This window comes from Telmatherina bonti (genome assembly GCF_933228915.1).
Source record: "Telmatherina bonti genome assembly, chromosome: 6".
Classification (NCBI taxonomy): domain Eukaryota; kingdom Metazoa; phylum Chordata; class Actinopteri; order Atheriniformes; family Telmatherinidae; genus Telmatherina; species Telmatherina bonti.
The window spans coordinates 15,544,820-15,562,607 of NC_136624.1; the positions used below are offsets into that span (position 1 = coordinate 15,544,820).

Sequence of the window (17,788 nt, forward strand, 5' to 3'; positions counted from 1 at the left end):
AAGGATCCACAGCTACCATCAAACTTATTTTCTGTTTATCCATCATGAAGTGACCAAAAGAACGAGATTGCAAATACAAGCGGTTGAAATGGGTTTTATCTGCAGGTTAGCAAGGCCTGTGCTGTGAGCTCTTTCCAGACAGCAAAATGACTTTTGTTTTGTCCCTTTCTCTCTTTCAATCTGTATTTCTTTGCGAAATCTGCAACGGTGCAGGTTGAAAACAGTCAGTGTGTTTATATTCGTTTTCCAGTGTGTGAAGTGGAACCCTAACCCTAACCCTAAAACCTTTTTGTGCAGCGTCTTTCTTTAAACAACAAAGAACAAACTGATGGCAGCGCAACCTATTTCCAAAGTTTGGAGATATTTCACTTTAAACAAAGTGTCAAACAGATGAAATCGGACACACAGAGTTGGCGTACCACGGCAGCACAACAGTCATGCATGAACATGTGAAACAAAAGCATCCCAGAGTCATGGTTTCTAGCATTCCGGATGGCAAAGTTAGCGTTAGCAAGTAGTGATGTGCTGTTGTCACCTCTGCCAAAGAGGTTATGTTTTTACCAGCGTTTATCTGTTTGTTTGGGTTCAAGATAACTCAAAACGTTATGGATAGATTTTCATGAAATTTTCAGCAGTTGTTGGAAATCCGGATCACCGTTTGGATCCAGGAAGTTTTTAAAGGATTCTGGCCCTTACAAAAACAGGGTTTTTCCAGATGTAAATAATCATTTCAATGCAATTCTACAAAAATTAAGATGTTAAAATATTTTATTTATTTTGTTTTCCTTTTGAGGCAAATTCTGTACAGCTTGGATATGACCCTATAGCTAAGTTAGAATGTATTCAAATGAATTAGTACTAAGCTGTTAAATTTAATATTCAGCTGGTTCGGGAGTCGTTCTTTTAACTTACTAAAGGACATTATGTTGTGACTGATTGGGAAACAGGGTGACATTCATATGATGCAAATGAAGAAAATTGGGTAAAACATACTGGAGACTGTAAAAAGAGCTGTGTCAACTGGAAGCACAGATGGTGGGCGGGACAGAAATAATCGTGACTAATCGAAAAAATTATTTACAGATTAGTAGACTATTAAAAAAAACTGTTAGTTGCAGCCTTACCTGTACCATTGACCTGGTTCAACAGGCTCTGAGGAGAGGTATGCTGCTTTACCAGGGTCTTTCATTCAGAGTTTATGAAGACTACTCCTGTAGTTGCTCAACCACAGGAAGCAGTTTTTTCAATCTTTACTTTTTACAGTCATAGTTAACTTAAATTTAACTGTTAATCACGACCATTAGCACTTCCTTTTTTTTTAAATGTAACTTTTTCTTTTATTTCAGTTTCTTCTTTTTTTCAACATATTTTTTTTATTCTGTTCTTACTCCCACCAAATTACAAATCTGAATTTGGCCTTATTTCATCAAAAGAACTTTATTTTGGACATTTTTGTCCCTAAACATTCTGTTTCTCAGCCTCACAAAGAACTACAGGATGACTGCAGGAGGACTAATTTCTGGGTTGGCTTCGGTATCGGCTGACAATAAACATCAGATAATAATATCTGTATTGGAAGTGAACAACTGGATATGTGCATCTCTATTTTTTAATTTTTTACAAACAAGTATATCACCCTGTAATGCAGCAGTCCACCATGGACATTAATAAGTTGGCTTTTCTGTGTAATAATCTCCTAAAAATCTGCATTAACACAGAGAAAGCATCTAAATTCTGCAGCCCGACTTCCTTTTTTACTACGACGTTTCTACTCAAAAGTTTCTTTTTAAGTGTAAAATGTGACTGTCCTGAAGTAAGACAGCAGTCCTGCTGACCAGCAGCAGATGTGTGTGTCTCTATGAGTGTACAAGTGTGAGTAACTGGAGTGTGAAGAGGGATGTTTCTGGAAAACCTTTGGCCCAAATATTCCTTTAATATGGGTGAAAGAGGTTAGCTGTTTTGAATAAATGATAACCGCCATGCTGTATGAGGTTTTGAGGAAAATCTAAGCTGAACTCTAAAGGATTTCAGTACTTCTTGTTTGGATCAGGATTTTTGTTTTATATAATTCAAAATGTCTTTTGCTAACCATGAAGCTCTTGCAGGATATTTATATTTCTGGAACCACCTTTGATTTGTTGTTTTGCACTTTATGTATTGTGAATTGTGTTTTTTTCTGTTAACAGATGCAGTGAAGGGATAGAAGATGAAAATACTCAAGAAGGACAAGCAGCAGGTTTGTTTTGTTCTATTCTCTCTCTCTCTCTCTCTCTCTCTCTCTCTCACACACACACACACACACACACACACACACACACACACTCTGGACATGTAGAATATTTTAAAGGCACTGAAGAGACAAACCTGCTCACAAAAACGTTATTAAAAATTTTTGGACATTTTAGTGTAATGGAGTCTAATATGTGATAATTTAATCTTTGATAACATGAGTGGCTGATTAGATGCTGACAGAGTATTGAGCTAACCTCATCAGGACTAGTGCAGGATCATTTCTTCCGGTGGACAGTATGGCTGCACGCTGGCTGAGCTGCTTACACTGATGTGAGGCTCATTCAGGGTTGTGCATTTAAAAAAAATGCAAGAAGCTAACAGGGAAAGTGAGCGTGAGTGGTTGTTTGTTTCTTTGTGCTGGACTGCAATGAACTGCTGACCTGTCCAGGGTGTACCTTACTTCTCCCCCAGTAGCTGCTGGGATAGACTTCAGCCTCCTGCAACCCTTTAAGTGGAACAAAGTGAAATAGGAAATGAATGGAATCCTTTATCGGTCAAGTGAAAATACTTATGGGAAAATATTTACAGTGATTCTCAAACAGTTTTCACCCCCCTTTTTAAATTCCATTTTTTTGTGATTTATTCAACAGAAAGCACAAAATAAATGTAAAAAAATTTCTCACCCTAATTTGACCTATAAACTCATAAAACTCAACACTTATAAACTCAAAAATTCAGTTGAATAGCAAATAAACCTGTCATAGGAAAACAAATAGGAATAATAACAAAACACACAATAAGCTGGTTTTAGAAGTGTAGACATTGTTAATGTCAAACTTTTTAGTCTCAGTTTTCTTTGGTAGCAGCCTGTGATGCATCTTTACCTACTGTAGGTAATTTCTGTCACATTGGGAGAGTGTCTCTTTTCAGATTTTCTACTTTTCTAGAACTTTTCCTTAAAGGTTATTAGGCAGGTTCATGGTGTGTTTGTTGGCAACTCTGAGATATAGGTTTATATCCATATGAAGCAGAAAGGGACATCTGATAAAAAGAGGTTTCTTGAGATGAATGTTTAAACACCCTGGAATCTGTAGATTGCTGTGTGTTTGTCTTTCTGAGTCAGAGTGAAATGAGTAATGAGTCAAAGATATTGTGAGGTAACACAGTGGTCTCTCAGCTGAGTGTGAGACCTCGTCCCTGCCAGAATGATCATATAAGCACAATATAATGCTTCACTCATTGCCATCGTTACTTTGGCTTCTTCACAGCCTTGGTGTTCGACTAAAAAAGAAAAAAAAAAATCCAAAGATAAATTGTTAATCAGTGTTTTTTAAAGAAAAAAAGGGACTCATCAGACCCGGCAACCTTTTTCTATCTTCCATTAACCAGTTTTGGTGAATCTGATTGGATTGTAGCCTTAGTTTCCTGTTCTGAGCTGAGAGATGTGGCAGCCATGGTGGTCTTCTGCTGCTGTAGACCATCTGCTTCATCGCTGGATGAATTGTTCTTCATACTTTGGTTGGAATCAGTGCTTATTTGGTTTCCTTATGTCTTTTAATCATCTCCAACCAGTCTACCCATTCTCCTCTGACCACTGACGTGAACAAGATATTTAAGTCCAGACAGCTGCTGCTCACTGGATATTTTCTTGGTTTCAGACGATTCTCTGTAAACCCTAAAGATGGTTGTGTGTGAAAATCCCAGTTGATCAGCAGACATTTGATGGTGTGTGATGGTGGTTTTTTGCCAGCTTTTCTTTTAAGTATACAGTGGGTTGTCTGCTTATCTGCCTGCCACATCAGACTGATACTGCCATCAGAGCACAGTGATGTGGGAGGAATCTAGTGTGTGAGGAAGTATTGCAGAGCAGTATTAAATAGACAAGATTATCATGTTGTCATTACATTGTCATGCCTGAAACAAAATTAATTTTTCTTTTTTCTTTTCTTTTATTTGCATGAAATAGTTTAAAATAATATTAAAAGGACATTCAACTTTTGTTCCTTACTGCGTTTACATTTTTCTTTAAACTGGTGCATCTTTGACACTTTTTGTTCTGTTAAACAAGGTGACAACAGTGTATTGACTGTGGTGCAGTACAGCTCTGAGAAGAAATGGAGGGAAATATTGCAGACTGCTAAATTGTCTATGCACTCGTAACTTTTTGGAACTATTGCGATAAACTGGCGAGCTGTCCAGGGTGTACCCTGCCTTTCACCCACAGACAGCTGGAATAGGCTCCAGCTTCCCCGCGACCCTGAATTGGATTAAGCGGTTTGGAAAATGAATGAATTGTCAGAATCAATGCTGAAATGTTACGGCGGATGGTCTTGGAATAGACCAGGAGGAAGATTTTTGGAGAAAGATTTGACTGTTTTTTTTTTCGTTGTTCACGTACCATTGGTTTGTAAGTATCTGTAAGAATGTGTTAAATAAAGATCTCTTTTTGATACGATTACAGTCAGAGAAATAATCACTATATTACCGTTATCACATTTTTTATGCATTAAGCTTTGGATATTAGCGTGGTTTGTCACATCCACCAGAGGGAAATGAAGACTTCAGAGCTCAGCATCAAGTTCTGACATCAGTTTCACATAATAAACCTGACTTAGGTTGAAGTGATCATAAAAATGTCCATTCTCAGAAAGAAACATAAAAGGAGGCAACACACTACATGACTGTGGTCTGTGTAGCCATTAAACCATCACATTGTCTGTTTCTTATTTGTTTATTTTGCGGGACACATATCAGTCATACTGCTCAGCGCTGCCCCCGTGGTTTATGGCGGTACTACTGTGTTTAGCTATGTGAGAGTACAGAGCCGCAGAGGCCCTGAAAACGACCCAATTATTCACATAAATGATTAACAATGCTGACAATAAATAAATACTACATATTAACTCTGGATTTCTCTCATTAACAAAATGGAAAAGGCTTCAGGACCTCCACCTGGACTTGGGAGGCTTCTCTCTGAAAACTACATGATCAAGATGTTTTTAATAATTTCTTTTAAATCTGAGTAGAGAACCTAAAAACTCAGGAAAGACATCTAGCCAACTTTGACATCCAGAACAGCTGCTGATTCCTAAATCATGAAGCGTTTGCTGTTACTTTTCTGGTAAAGTTTTAGTTTGATTAAAACAAAAAAAAGTTCAAGGTACAAAGAAAATACTCCACAACAGCTCCTTTCTTTACCGTGAATTTACAGCTCCTTTTTTTTCTGTAGCATTTCAAGAAAGTCAGATTATTTTGAAGCGCCCCCCCCCCCCAATCCCATCCACCCCCAACCATTATTGTGATTATTGTATTAGAGCAGCATGGAGCGTTGGCTTGGCTAATTATACAAAGAAGATGCTGAGGAAGACTTGTTGTACAAGTTGTTGAGTTAGAAGCAGACAGAAACTGAAGCCATCATGTCGCTTCTAATTGGGCACAAAAATACAGCTAAAAAGTTTAATCCGTCTCATTTTCTCACCTGCTTGAAGTGACACACTGAAGCTCTTGTCTGTGGTAACATTCACACAATTCTTTTGCATCTCATGCGTACATTTTCTGTTTCATTCTTTCCGGGAAACGGCATGTGAAATGTGGATCTTTCAGACTGAATGGCCGGATTCTTTCCTGTCTGAGGCCTGGATTCAGTCGCTTTGATCATCCTGTTTACTTAGCCAAACGCTGGAAACATCCACACACAGCTTCCTGCTCGCCGCTCCTCCTCCTTCCATCTGCTTTTATTTATTTATTTTTATATGAAATAACCAGAGGGAATCTCTTCTTCAAACTGGAGTTTTATTTTTTCTAAAGCCGACATTTTGTTTCCAGCTCAAACCTTTCTGGTCACATGTTGTTAGATCAGTGTGTAAAATGACCGTTTTTAGAGCAGTTTTTATTTGAGAGTTAAACTCGTCAAAGCATGGATGAACTGGGAAACAAAGATGAAGTGCAACTTAGAAATGAGAACTCACTTATTCTGGGCTGCGGTGCAGTTCAGTTTATTTTTATTTTACAATACTTGCAACCAAAGTACTTTATTTACATTGCAACGACATTACAGAAAGTTTGAGAAATATAATTTTAATTTGAAATCATAAAGTTTTAGCTCAACAAACACATGCTTCAAATTTCTATGCCGTATATAAACTCCTAAAGTGGGGTTCAGTGACAAATGTTATCAAAGAAACTGTTGTACAGCAGATGTTCGTTGTTTTGAATTGATGGTTTTCATCTGGTGCACAATGACAATGGCACAATGACACAATGGTGTTAAATCATGAGCAGGAATCATTAAACAGAGCAGAAGATCCAAATTCCAACATATATGTTGTCAGCAACAAAAATACTATTTAGTTTTTTTTTCCATCACAAGTCTAATTAGTGATTGCAAATTACCCCTGTGTCACAACTTGACCTTCTTAACAACATCACCTCCTGATGACGGGAAAACACAGCCTGTGTGATTGCATTATTAGTGGACTATATGTGTGTCTAGGTTTTCAGGTGAAGCGACTGAGTTTCTACGGCTGCACGATTTATCAAGTGGAAAAAGAAAACATACAGTCTCTTGTGGCGATTACTTTGAATGTAAAATTCCTTGCATTCAGGTCGTGATGAGTTTACATGAGTCCAATTTGTTGCTTTTTTCAAAGAAACCAGTGACTGGTGTGTTTTAATTTACCTGAACTTTTGCTGTTGAAGAGTTTTTTATTTTTTTAATAAAGGGTAATTTTTTTAATTTATTTTTTTTTATCTGATTACATAATTTAATCAGTGAATATTATATTACCTAAATTATCTCTTTGCTGGAACCCTATTTTATTTCACATCAGCCCCTTTAAATAGTTCAACCTAAAATCTACTTTCATCCCTTTTGCTAAATTATTACCTTAAACTGTAGCACAACTGTGATGCATAACAAGGATGCAGACCCATTAGTTGCTTCATTTTCTGTGGTTTTAGGAGGAGAAAAACACAAAGTTGAATGAAGGTCTCTTTTTCAGTACAAGGTTAAGGACAGGAAAACTAGATCTGCAAAAGCGTCTGTTGACCACGCAGGCATCCATTAATCAGATGTTAAACAGAATCGCGATCAGCTACACAATAATATAACAGGTGATATCATGTATCATGCGGTTTAAGTCATGACTCCTCACAGCTGAAAACAAAAGATTTATTTCTAATCATAATTATATTATATTTAATCTTAGGTATAGATATAAAGCACATTGGTTCATTGCGGAAAGTCCTTAATGGAAAGCACATCCTATTACATGAGTGTGATATGTGTTTTTATTTTATAAAAGGAAAATCTTACTCAATTTGAGCGGTTTCTAGAGGCTAAATTACTAAATAGATTAAGTCACCCTCACTATGGGGACTTATTTAGATGTAGAGCATGCATGAAGTTTATCACACACTAGATATTCACAACCCTCTTTTTTCTTCAGAGTTGCCAACTTGTCCCCTCTTAAAAATTTTTGTTCTACTGGAAATATTTCTCTGACACCGTATCGGCTTGAAGGCGAGCAAGCTGACTCTCTGGCTGAGTTACTTCCTCCATGGTGGAAATATGTAGGTTTATTGCCACAGTTTCTTTATCAGATAAGTGTTCATCCACATTGACAAAATTGACAAATTTTCCTGTGAAACCAGATTCACAACGGAAGTGAAAAAATATAAATATGTGGACTCAGTGCTGCCAGACAGTTTTCTGCTCTGTGCTCCAGTTTGTACATGAAGAGCATCTTCACGCTGCATGATGTCTGTTCCAGGACCCGACATCTGCCTCCTGGTTTCATTGTACAGAGGAAATATTTGAGTTCTGATTAATCGAGTGCCACTACTCTTTTTTTTTTTTTTTTTTTCCTTGGTTGCACATTCTTGCAGTTGTAGGACTTCCATCTGTTTGCATATACTGTTTACACTCCATCCTTACCTGAGCTCAGAGAAGAATGGCACCATGATGAAAAGCAAACAAAACAAAAACCAGCTAAAGAGAGCAAACTGGGAAGTCTTTGCTTATGGTTGGCTCTGATCCACAGTTATACAGCTTGTTGTGGGTTAGTTTTAAAATAAACTGGTTTACTAAAAAATATTTTTTTTAATCCTGTAAAGCCAATCATATATTTTATACAGACAGTTTTGGAGATATTGTGCATCATTTTATGGTAGAAATTTTACTCAAACCTTCTTGTAGACCATATAAAACTGGTCTCCTGTCCTCTGATGGACACCAGAAAGCAGAAGATCACACTACAATATTTTTGACCTATCATATGGTAATAAATGGTAAAAATTCCAAGAAATAGAAAAGTAGTTTTCTTTTCAGGTTTTATAAAGAAGCAAATAAAGACTTTAGATTTAAAAAATGGACTTTTCTGTACAGTTTTTCTTGTACAGGTTGGGCTTAAAAATGGTTAAGGGCATTTTTTAGTCTGATCCACATGTTGCTGATTCCTGCCCTGGCAGCTGTCATGTAACTATCCAGGTATCTGTGGGATGCTGTTATTTCCACGGTGTGGAAACCACACATGGAATTCGACAGTTCAACTGGAATAAATAGTAAAACTTGGAAAGTGGTGAAATTTTCTCATTTCTGGCTGTGACCAATTCAAGGTTTTTGCACAAACTTATATGAAAGTTTCATTTTAACCTCCGCAGCCTCGCGTCTGCGTGACACTACCTGAACTGAAAGGGCTCAGAGGCCAACAGACACAACAAAGTTGTCCAAAAATTGCGAAAAAAATCAACACTACGCAACTGTAGAAAAATTAAAAAGCTTCATCTGTTTCTGCTGAAGCCTCAGGCTGCAAAAATACTGGCTGACAAACAAGGAGGAGCATTCAGCAGAAACCTGCAGCAGCCTCCATCAAACTCAGCCCGTTTGTTTGAGCTGCACCAGGATGCTGTTCTGAAGAAGATGCATGGCAAAAATGTCAATCATTGTTGCCAGAAATTGATAGAAGATGCTGAAGTCTATAAAAACAACAACAACAACAACAAAAAAACTGGTCAGGAGGTGCCCCAGTGCAAATCCTAATGGTTTTATGTCCATACAACAGCAAGCATACTGCTAACATAACCATAGTGCCTAACAGCTGTGTTTGATTTGCTTCATCTTCACACAGATTTGATAATCCAGTAAATGTGTTATGATTTCATTAGGTGTGCGCAGATCTAATTTTGAAAGCCTCATCCACTTCCACTGACACTCAGAGCTCTGGTTGGAAGGAATCGTCCCAATCCTTCATATTTTACAGATGTAAAGTTTTAACTACTCAGCCATGTAAATGAATATCGCTGTTACTGAGCCACTTAATCTGCGCTCCATGTTCCAGAGCTCCAGTCTGACTTTTTGCACTGGTGGCACTGGTCCGTCTGCTTCATTTAGGTGCACCATTAGAAAGTTGAGAGGCACCCGAATTTGGACAGGTTTGCTCTCCGGACCACATTTGAATATCTTTTTAAGGATTGCTTTTTTTGATCAATGTTCAGTTATTTATATTATTGTGAATTAAAAGGGGTTTGAAAAATCTTTATTCAAAGAAAAAATTAACTTCAGCTCTTACTCCGCTGTACTGAATGAAACTAAACATGTTTTATTAAAAATTTTTGTAAATCAAAAGATTGCAAACGAAGAGTAAGAAAACATTTCAAATTCTGAAGTAGATCACAAGGCTGTGCAGAATTCCTTCTGCCAGATTCACATTTAATCCGTTCTCCTTTGATCTACCTGGACTTAGATTTCATAAAAGCCAGCTCCTCTCTGGCCGTATTGTATGCCATGTTTATAGCATACACCTGTCGCATGTTCTTCCATAGCAGAGGTCCCTAAAGTCGGCCTTCCAGATGCCTGCTCCAACACAGCTGGCCTCCATTAAAAGGATCCAACAGCCAATGAAGTTCTGCACAAAGACTGATTAGTTTGAGCCAGGTGTATTAGAACAAGGATACATGGAAAACCTGCAGGATTGTGGCCCTCGAGGACAGGAGCTGGGCACCCCTGTTCTAGAGCCTCTTAGAGTAACTGTTCTTAACAATTTATCAACCTTTTATCTACTGCAGAACTTAATTTCAGTCAGAGTTACACAGGCAAGGCGACACATGTGACTCTTGTCCTGCTTTTCTCGTTCTTTTGGCTGAGAGACCGCGAAAACCTCCTCGATTAGTAGGAAAATCACTTGACACCCTCATAAGGGCAAATTCTACAAAATTCAGTTTTACACCTGACTCCATTTTCATTGATGAAATCTGCGAATCTTTCTTGCATCAGGTTGACGTCTGAATGGCTCCAACATGCATCACGCCATCGATTCATAACAACAATGACAAGATGGAGGAGGGGCTGTTCATCCAGTTTTAAAATGAACAAAATGCCTTCGCCGTATCGGAGCGTAAAACTTGAACCTGCTGCTCCAGATGTTTTTAATCTGACACCAGCTGTGGTGAAAATGCCGTTTGCTCGCTAGGAGTCTCAGCCATATTCGCTAATTCTGCTCCCTTTAAAGGCTGGAAAGGGAAGTGGCAGCATTGATGAGACTGCAGTGCTCACGGTCTATATACGTGACACACTGTATGTGTGTGTGTGTGTGTGCGTGCACCGCTTGTTTGTGAGGCAGCATTATTGATTTGTAGGCAGCACGATTGCAGGCAGCCTCTCTCAGCTGTACTCTCGACTTTACTGGACTGGCAGGGCCTGCTGCTGCGCTGCAGTACGTCACTGGATGCTCCGTGTGTGTGTGTGTGTGTGTGTGTGTGTGTGTGTGTGTGTGTGTGTGTGTGTGTGTGTGTGTGTGATAAAGAAGTGTTGTAATTGTGTGAAGATAAAAGCTATGCTATTGTGTGTTAGAAGAGACCGATGCAGTGCTCATGTTGTTTTTCTACATTTGCAAGCACTTTAAAAATGTGTGTGTTTGTCTGAAGGAAGCCGTTGTAAGTCGACATTGTGTATGCAGTCAGTCATGTAAGCACATTGAGCTGTGGCGTGTCAGTGTGGGAGTCGGAGAGAAACTCCTGATGTGTGTTTGCGTGCTCACGTAGCCAGTCATGTAAGCACGTTTAACCATGACTCGATGCCACGGTGTGTGAGTCTGTGCACATATGTACGTGTGTGTGTGTGTGTGTGTGTGTCTGTGTGGGATGCAGTCGCTCGGTTGTTGTGGAGATGGATGGCAGCAGCTCAGGTCATTACTGAGCCTGAGTTAGCGCAGAAGCTAATTTTAGCTTCTAGGTTACCTGTAACTGTGTCTGCTGCGAGGTTTCTGTGTATGTGGAGGCAAATCAGCGCTCTGGCAATCTTTAATCCCTTCCATCACTGTGTGCATCAGAACTGAGTTTGTTTGGCCCACTGAGGATATTTAAACTTCATGCTGCTTAGCAAATTTTTTAAACTTTTTTTAAAAAAGAGACTGAGAGTAATTGAAGCAAAACCAGTTTGATGCACTGTGCCTTTAAATTATGCCTGACTGATGCAACGAGTAGCTTCTCATTTCTTAAACAAACATGTCAGAAAATGCCTCTTGTGGTTGAAATGATGTTAATCTTTTTCAGAAAGGGTCAAATTGTTTGCATCAGGCAAACAAAACATCTTACGAGATTTCTGAAACTAGAAAAATTGGGTTAAGAACTGTCTAACACAATCGTGTTGGGTTCCACTGCCTTACATGTTTCCTATTAGATTTAATGGAAAAGTGTGTCTAAACTGTTGACTATTACTTTACTACTCTAATCCCTTGCACGTACATATAAAATCAACTCTCACATGCACACATGAGCAGCGTCTCGCAGATAGACTAATGAAAACACATATATCACTAAAACCCCTCACACACACACACACACACATACACACAGGACACCATGCACCTATTTGAATCAGTTACAGTACATATGTGAGAGGTTGTAAATGTATGTTTCATATGTTATCTGACTGGACTGAATGAGAACTTTTCGTGTGTTCCACCAAAAGGAAGCACAGAGTAACAAGCCACTTTTTTTTGTCTTGTCTCCATAGAGCCTGTTGCTTGTTTTCTCATGAGATCTGGCAACACGGCTTTTAGAGGAAGGAGAGTATGTTGGTGAAACCAAATAAAATAAAGCGACTTGGATTGCATAAAGACCCGAAATGTTGTGTTTTGAGTTGATGAAAAAGCACGACGTACGTTGGTTTATTGCGTAAATGAATTTCCTCTAAGTTTCCAGAGCGCTGCAGAGAGAGAGAGCAGCCATGTTGAGGAGTGTGTGAGCTGATGAGATTTACCACAGATTAACCACATCATAAGATGGATCTTATTGATCTTTAGGGAATTTGGGTCATTAGAACTGTCAGGCAGAAAATGTAGAGAGACATGTTTATTATAGCAGCATCTTCTTTATGCACGGATGAATTTTCACCGCCGGTTTTGTGGATGGATTTATTTTGAGCCAGATTTGATTCGGTGACATGGTGGGTAGAGTCCTTATGTGCAGCTGGAATTGATTGAATCCATAAAGAGGTGAACGGGAGAATGTTCTGTGTGTGTGTGTGTGTGTGTGTGTGTGTGTGTTGTCAGATAAAGTTTGTGGCATCATGCAAATGTGGCCTACTTGGCGAGCAGTAAATCTGTACTTACTCATTCTGGTGCAAGCGGCCCAGTTCTGCTCTCGTCCTTCACAGAATTTGAAAGGATTTCACCTCATTGTTTCCATCGCGTTTATGGAAAAAAATAACAGAGTTTTTCTAAATCTTTAGATAACAACCCCAGTTTATCAGTGATAGTCCCCAATTAAAACCAGGTCAATACTTGTGGTTCATATTGGGCTCAAAAGACTCCAGTTTTTTCGGATCCTGGATCTCATACAGTGGCAAGATGAAAATCTCCTGCTTTGGTGAAAACCCGAAGAAGTCTTCACTTGGAGCTGTTCTGGCCCTTAAGGCTTGCTTAGATCCTCAGTGGTCCGGCGTGATCCAGACTGATGTTTTTAAAGCTTCTGATCTGCCTTATTCAAAGCCTCGAGCCACTCGGAGGAGAAGCTTGTGTCCCGCTACGAATGCCAATCTGAAGCCTTTATTTAAAAACAAATCTTGTGCCGGTCAACATCTTTAAGTGCTCAGTAAACTGAAAGTTAAGCTTAATGGTTTATCTTAGTTAATCTAGGAATTATTCTCACTTATTTTTTTTCTAAATTCAAGCGCATTACTCTTATTATAACTCTATTTCTATATGTTTATAACACATGATTTCAGCAACAAACCAGATTATATTAGATTTATTGAAAGGATCTTGAGCAGTTGTCCAACAGCTTCATAGGTAATCTGGACCTGTTGCTCAACTTTGACTTCAGTAGGTTTTAGAAAAGACCATATTGGGCAGATATTGTTGTTTTCATCAATAAAATTGTCAAAAAAAAACAACACTGTTTGTGAATTTCAGAAGACAATCCTTGGTTTACATCAGTGTTTCTCAGTTCCAGTCCTCAGTCCCCCCCTTGCCCTGCATGTTTTATAGGCAACCCTACTTTTACACATCTAAATGAAATAAAGGGCTCGATAACAGGCTGCCTGAGGCCTGGAATTGAGAAACACTGGTTTACATATTCATGGATGATAAGGTGTATTAGAATTAGAGCAGAGTTTCTCAAATTTTCAAAAATCTGGCTCATTCAGTACCACCTGTACGACCGACATTAAAATATAGTAGAAAAGTCCTACTCAGATATACTTCAGACAGGCAAGTTAGTTCCTAATGGAATGGTTATTTACTCTTAAATTCTGGCATTTATTTTTGTAACTGTGAGGGGTCTGAGACCACTATTCTTTTGAACAGTGTTGAGTCGACCTTTATATACCACACAAATAATGAAGCTTACCGCAGCCATGGTTGGTACTTTTTTTCCCTTTTCCCAGCACAATCTCACCTCTATGATCTCACAATGACTTTATATTTTGATCTGTTATTTACACATTGAGCCAGAACAGAAATACATAAAATCAAATCTGAATTGAATAACAAATATTATTTACTGGAATAAAACCCACAGACGCCACTTTTTTCATTTGGTGGAATGACAAGAAATGAGTTGGAGCTACATCTCCATAAACACAGCACCTGTCCATCACATCTTTATGCTGTTATTGTGTTATTAGTTTAAACTGTCTTATCTCTGGTTTTGTATGGTCTGTCAACGTCAAACACAAACTGAGTGAGAGTTGCAGATCTGAACTTTCCCGTGAAGCTAACAGCAGCTCCAGGTGAGCTTGTTCTTCTGTTACAGCGCTGTGAAACCATCATAAAGTCTCTGTCCTTCTTTTACTCTTGACCAGTATTGACAGTATCAACATTTTATCTACAAACTAATTCATTTTTAAAAGTTTCTGGTTTGGTAAAGATCAAGTTTAAGTTGACTTGCTAGTTGGTGAGTGGAGAAACTGCTCCCAATGATCCTGATTAGCTTTGTTCTCAGACTGACTTTCCATCAATCCTTCTTTTATGTTTCCAATGACAGCAAGAAAAAATAAGCATTTATAACAATTTACAGATTACACAGAGTCTAAAGGAAGAGACGTTATCTTTGGATTTGTGATCACACCCGCATGATCGGATCACCTGACATGTTCACAATGCCGTGACAGAAAAACTAGGTCACCTGGAGCTGCGGTCAGCTTCACTGGAAAGTTCAGTTCTTAATAAAAAAAAAAAAGTGTCAGTTCAATCTTAATAAAACTAAACAATAAAAGATGAAAAATGCTGTCTGGTTGGACGAGTCTCCTTTTCAGCTCCACGTTCAGACGGTAGGATCAGAGTTTGGTGAAAACATCATGAAAACATGGATCCTGCAAGGTTTCCATGATAAAGTGGCCGGTGAGTGTGTACCAGCTAATTCTGAACTGAACCCTACATGTGTTGTTGGGGAACATAAATAAAAAAAAGTGTGTCAGTTTTCTAATTTGTAATTTATTAGTGTAACATCGGAAACGTTCACCATACAATGAAAAACTCCGGAGAATATTTATGTTCAGGCCCTTTTGACTGATTTAAAGAAAAAAAAAACGAACGAAATAAACTTGGTTTGACCTCCCTCCCCTCTTCCTCTTTGAAGCTTTTGAACACTGTTAGCAAAAAGAACAGTTGACCTCAGTAAAGGGCTTTTCAACTATTTTCTCTTGGGTTTTTCACTCTGGGGTTCAGAGTCATTACTTTGCTGCTCATGTCGTGCAGAAAGCGTCTCTTGTTCCTCCGGCACCCGACCCTGCAACACTGTGATCACACTTACAGTTATCCTCTTTTAACCAATGGAAAACCTCAGCTCTGCTTTGCATTTGCGTTTACAGTTTGTTGAGCATTGTTGGTGACTGTAGACGAACAGTTCATACAGTAAACTTTATGTCATCATGTTAAGTTTGAGACAAAATGATCTGAACATGAAAACTACACGCATTCAGTTTGCTCTTGTGGTTTGAGCTGTCAAAGCTTTTTTTTTATTTAATGTGGCGTTAAAACAAATGTTTGATCATTTTAAACAGTCTAAAACCTGAAGAAAATTTTCTCCATCAAATAAATCTAAGTTTTCCTCCTGTGTTTTACAAAACCACACGCATCAGAGGTGAGAGATCAGTTACGTTTTTATGCATTTATTGGTTTATTCATCCTCTCCAGTCACAGATTAAATACTCTTTTTGGATTGTTTATCAGATAAAAATCCACTTTCCAAAGAGGTTTTGAGTTGCTCTAATGACTATGTCATATCCTGTAATGACTGATTGATAGAGGTGTAACTATGAGCCAGTATGGACCTGAACCTGATGTTACATCAACATGTGCACCTCTGGATGGGATAAAGTATCAACTATCATTGCCACAGTTTAACCAATGAAGCCTGGTTGGCTGGGGGTTTGCTGCACATCTTACAAATGTTGAGGATCTCAGAGTAGAAGGTTTAAATTTTTTTTCTTTTCACAAATATGTTTATTGAATTTTGTATTTAGAGAAAAGAAGAAAAAAGAAACAAATATAAAAATAACGGTAATAATAATAAAACAAAAACCCACACAACAACAAAAGACAATATCAAATAAAACAAAACATAAGATGAGACCCACCCACCCACCCATCCCAGAACTCAGCATTCACTCAGTTTGCGCAAACTTTTTTCTACAAATCAAAGTCTTTCACAAGGCGTAAAAAGGGAAGCCAAATGTCTTCGAAGTCCTCCTGTTTGTTTTTGGCCACATAAGTCAGTTTCTCCAAAGCCAAGTTACTGGACATCAGATTGATCCACTGGTTCACTCCAGGTCTCTCAGTGTCCTTCCATTTTAAAGCAATGACTAATTTTGCTTGTAACAAGCAAAAATTTACAAGTTTTCTTTTGTTCGCAGTACATTTAAAACCAGTGGGGAAGATATGCAAAATACACAATTTACTATCAATAGGCATTCTACATTCAATAAGGTCTGAAATAATTGTTATGATTTCCTTCCAAAAAATATTAATTTTTTCACACTGCCACATACTATGGTATAGTGTTCCTTTGTCTTTACCACATTTGACACAGTCATCAGGAATATTGGGGTTAAAATGATGAAGCTTTACTGGTGTAATGTAAGTTCTGAATGACCATTTATACTGCAATAATCGGAATCTTGTATTAATGGTCTGCTTTTGTGCAAGTAAACAAGAATTATTCCAATCCTCAACTGAAATGTCTGTTTCCATATCAGCTCTCCAGGCTTGTAAATATGAAAGAGAACTTTCTTTTGAGGCTGCAAGAAGAATATTGTAAAATTTAGAAAGCAGACCTCTGTTTTTATAATGGTTAACTGCAATGTTCTCTATGGAGGTCAAAGGGGGTTCTGCAGTGGACTTCAATAGTTTGGTAATGAAACTTCTGACCTGGAGGTATTTAAAGAAATGTTTCTTGGGTAGATTGTAGTTGTTTGACAACTGCTCAAAAGACATTAGCACACCATCACTGTACAAGTCCCCGATCCTATGCAGACCTTTATTCATCCACATTTTAAAGCCCCTGTCAGCACGTGCAGGTTTAAATGCGTTATTGCCCCATATAGGTGAGAGAGCAGAGAGCCTAGACTCCTCATTCAAAGCCACATGGGCCTGGTGCCAGATGGAGATGGTGTTTCTGACAAATGGATTTTTTGTGTTTTTAAGCAATTGTTTGATGTCAGCTGAGTAAATATATGATTTTAAACACAGTTCCAATGTGTGATTTTCAATATGAATCCAAGATGGAATATCAATAGGAGAAAAATAGGAAGTAGCAGCACATAGTTGAGCCGCCCAGTAGTATAGCTTCATGTTAGGTAGTCTAAGCCCTCCTCGGTCGTAAGGTAAATACAGAAGTGAAAGGCGGAGCCTGGGGCGTTTGTTATTCCATATAAATGTGGCAAAGCTTTTATTTAAAGATGAAAAAAAGGATGCTGGGATATGCAAAGGTATGGACTGAAAAAGATAGAGGAACTTTGGGAGTATTGACATTTTAATTATATTAATGCGACCTATCATGGAGATTGGCATCCCTCCCCATCTTTCCAGTGAGTCCGTGACTTTACTTACTAATGGGT

General features: G+C 38.3%; 1 protein-coding gene across 1 annotated transcript in view; it reads left to right on the plus strand.

Annotated features, from left to right (window-relative positions):
• Positions 1-2,194: 2,194 nt before the first annotated feature.
• chd6 (chromodomain helicase DNA binding protein 6) overlaps positions 2,195-17,788 on the plus strand; it is a gene marked incomplete at its 3' end in the record, with an annotated part of 98,956 nt that continues 83,362 nt past the window's right edge. Inside the window, exon 1 of the mRNA XM_079241981.1 lies at positions 2,195-2,236. Within this exon, the coding sequence (XP_079098107.1) occupies positions 2,207-2,236 (30 nt within the window). The 5' untranslated portion in view covers positions 2,195-2,206. The remainder of the gene's footprint in view (positions 2,237-17,788) is intronic.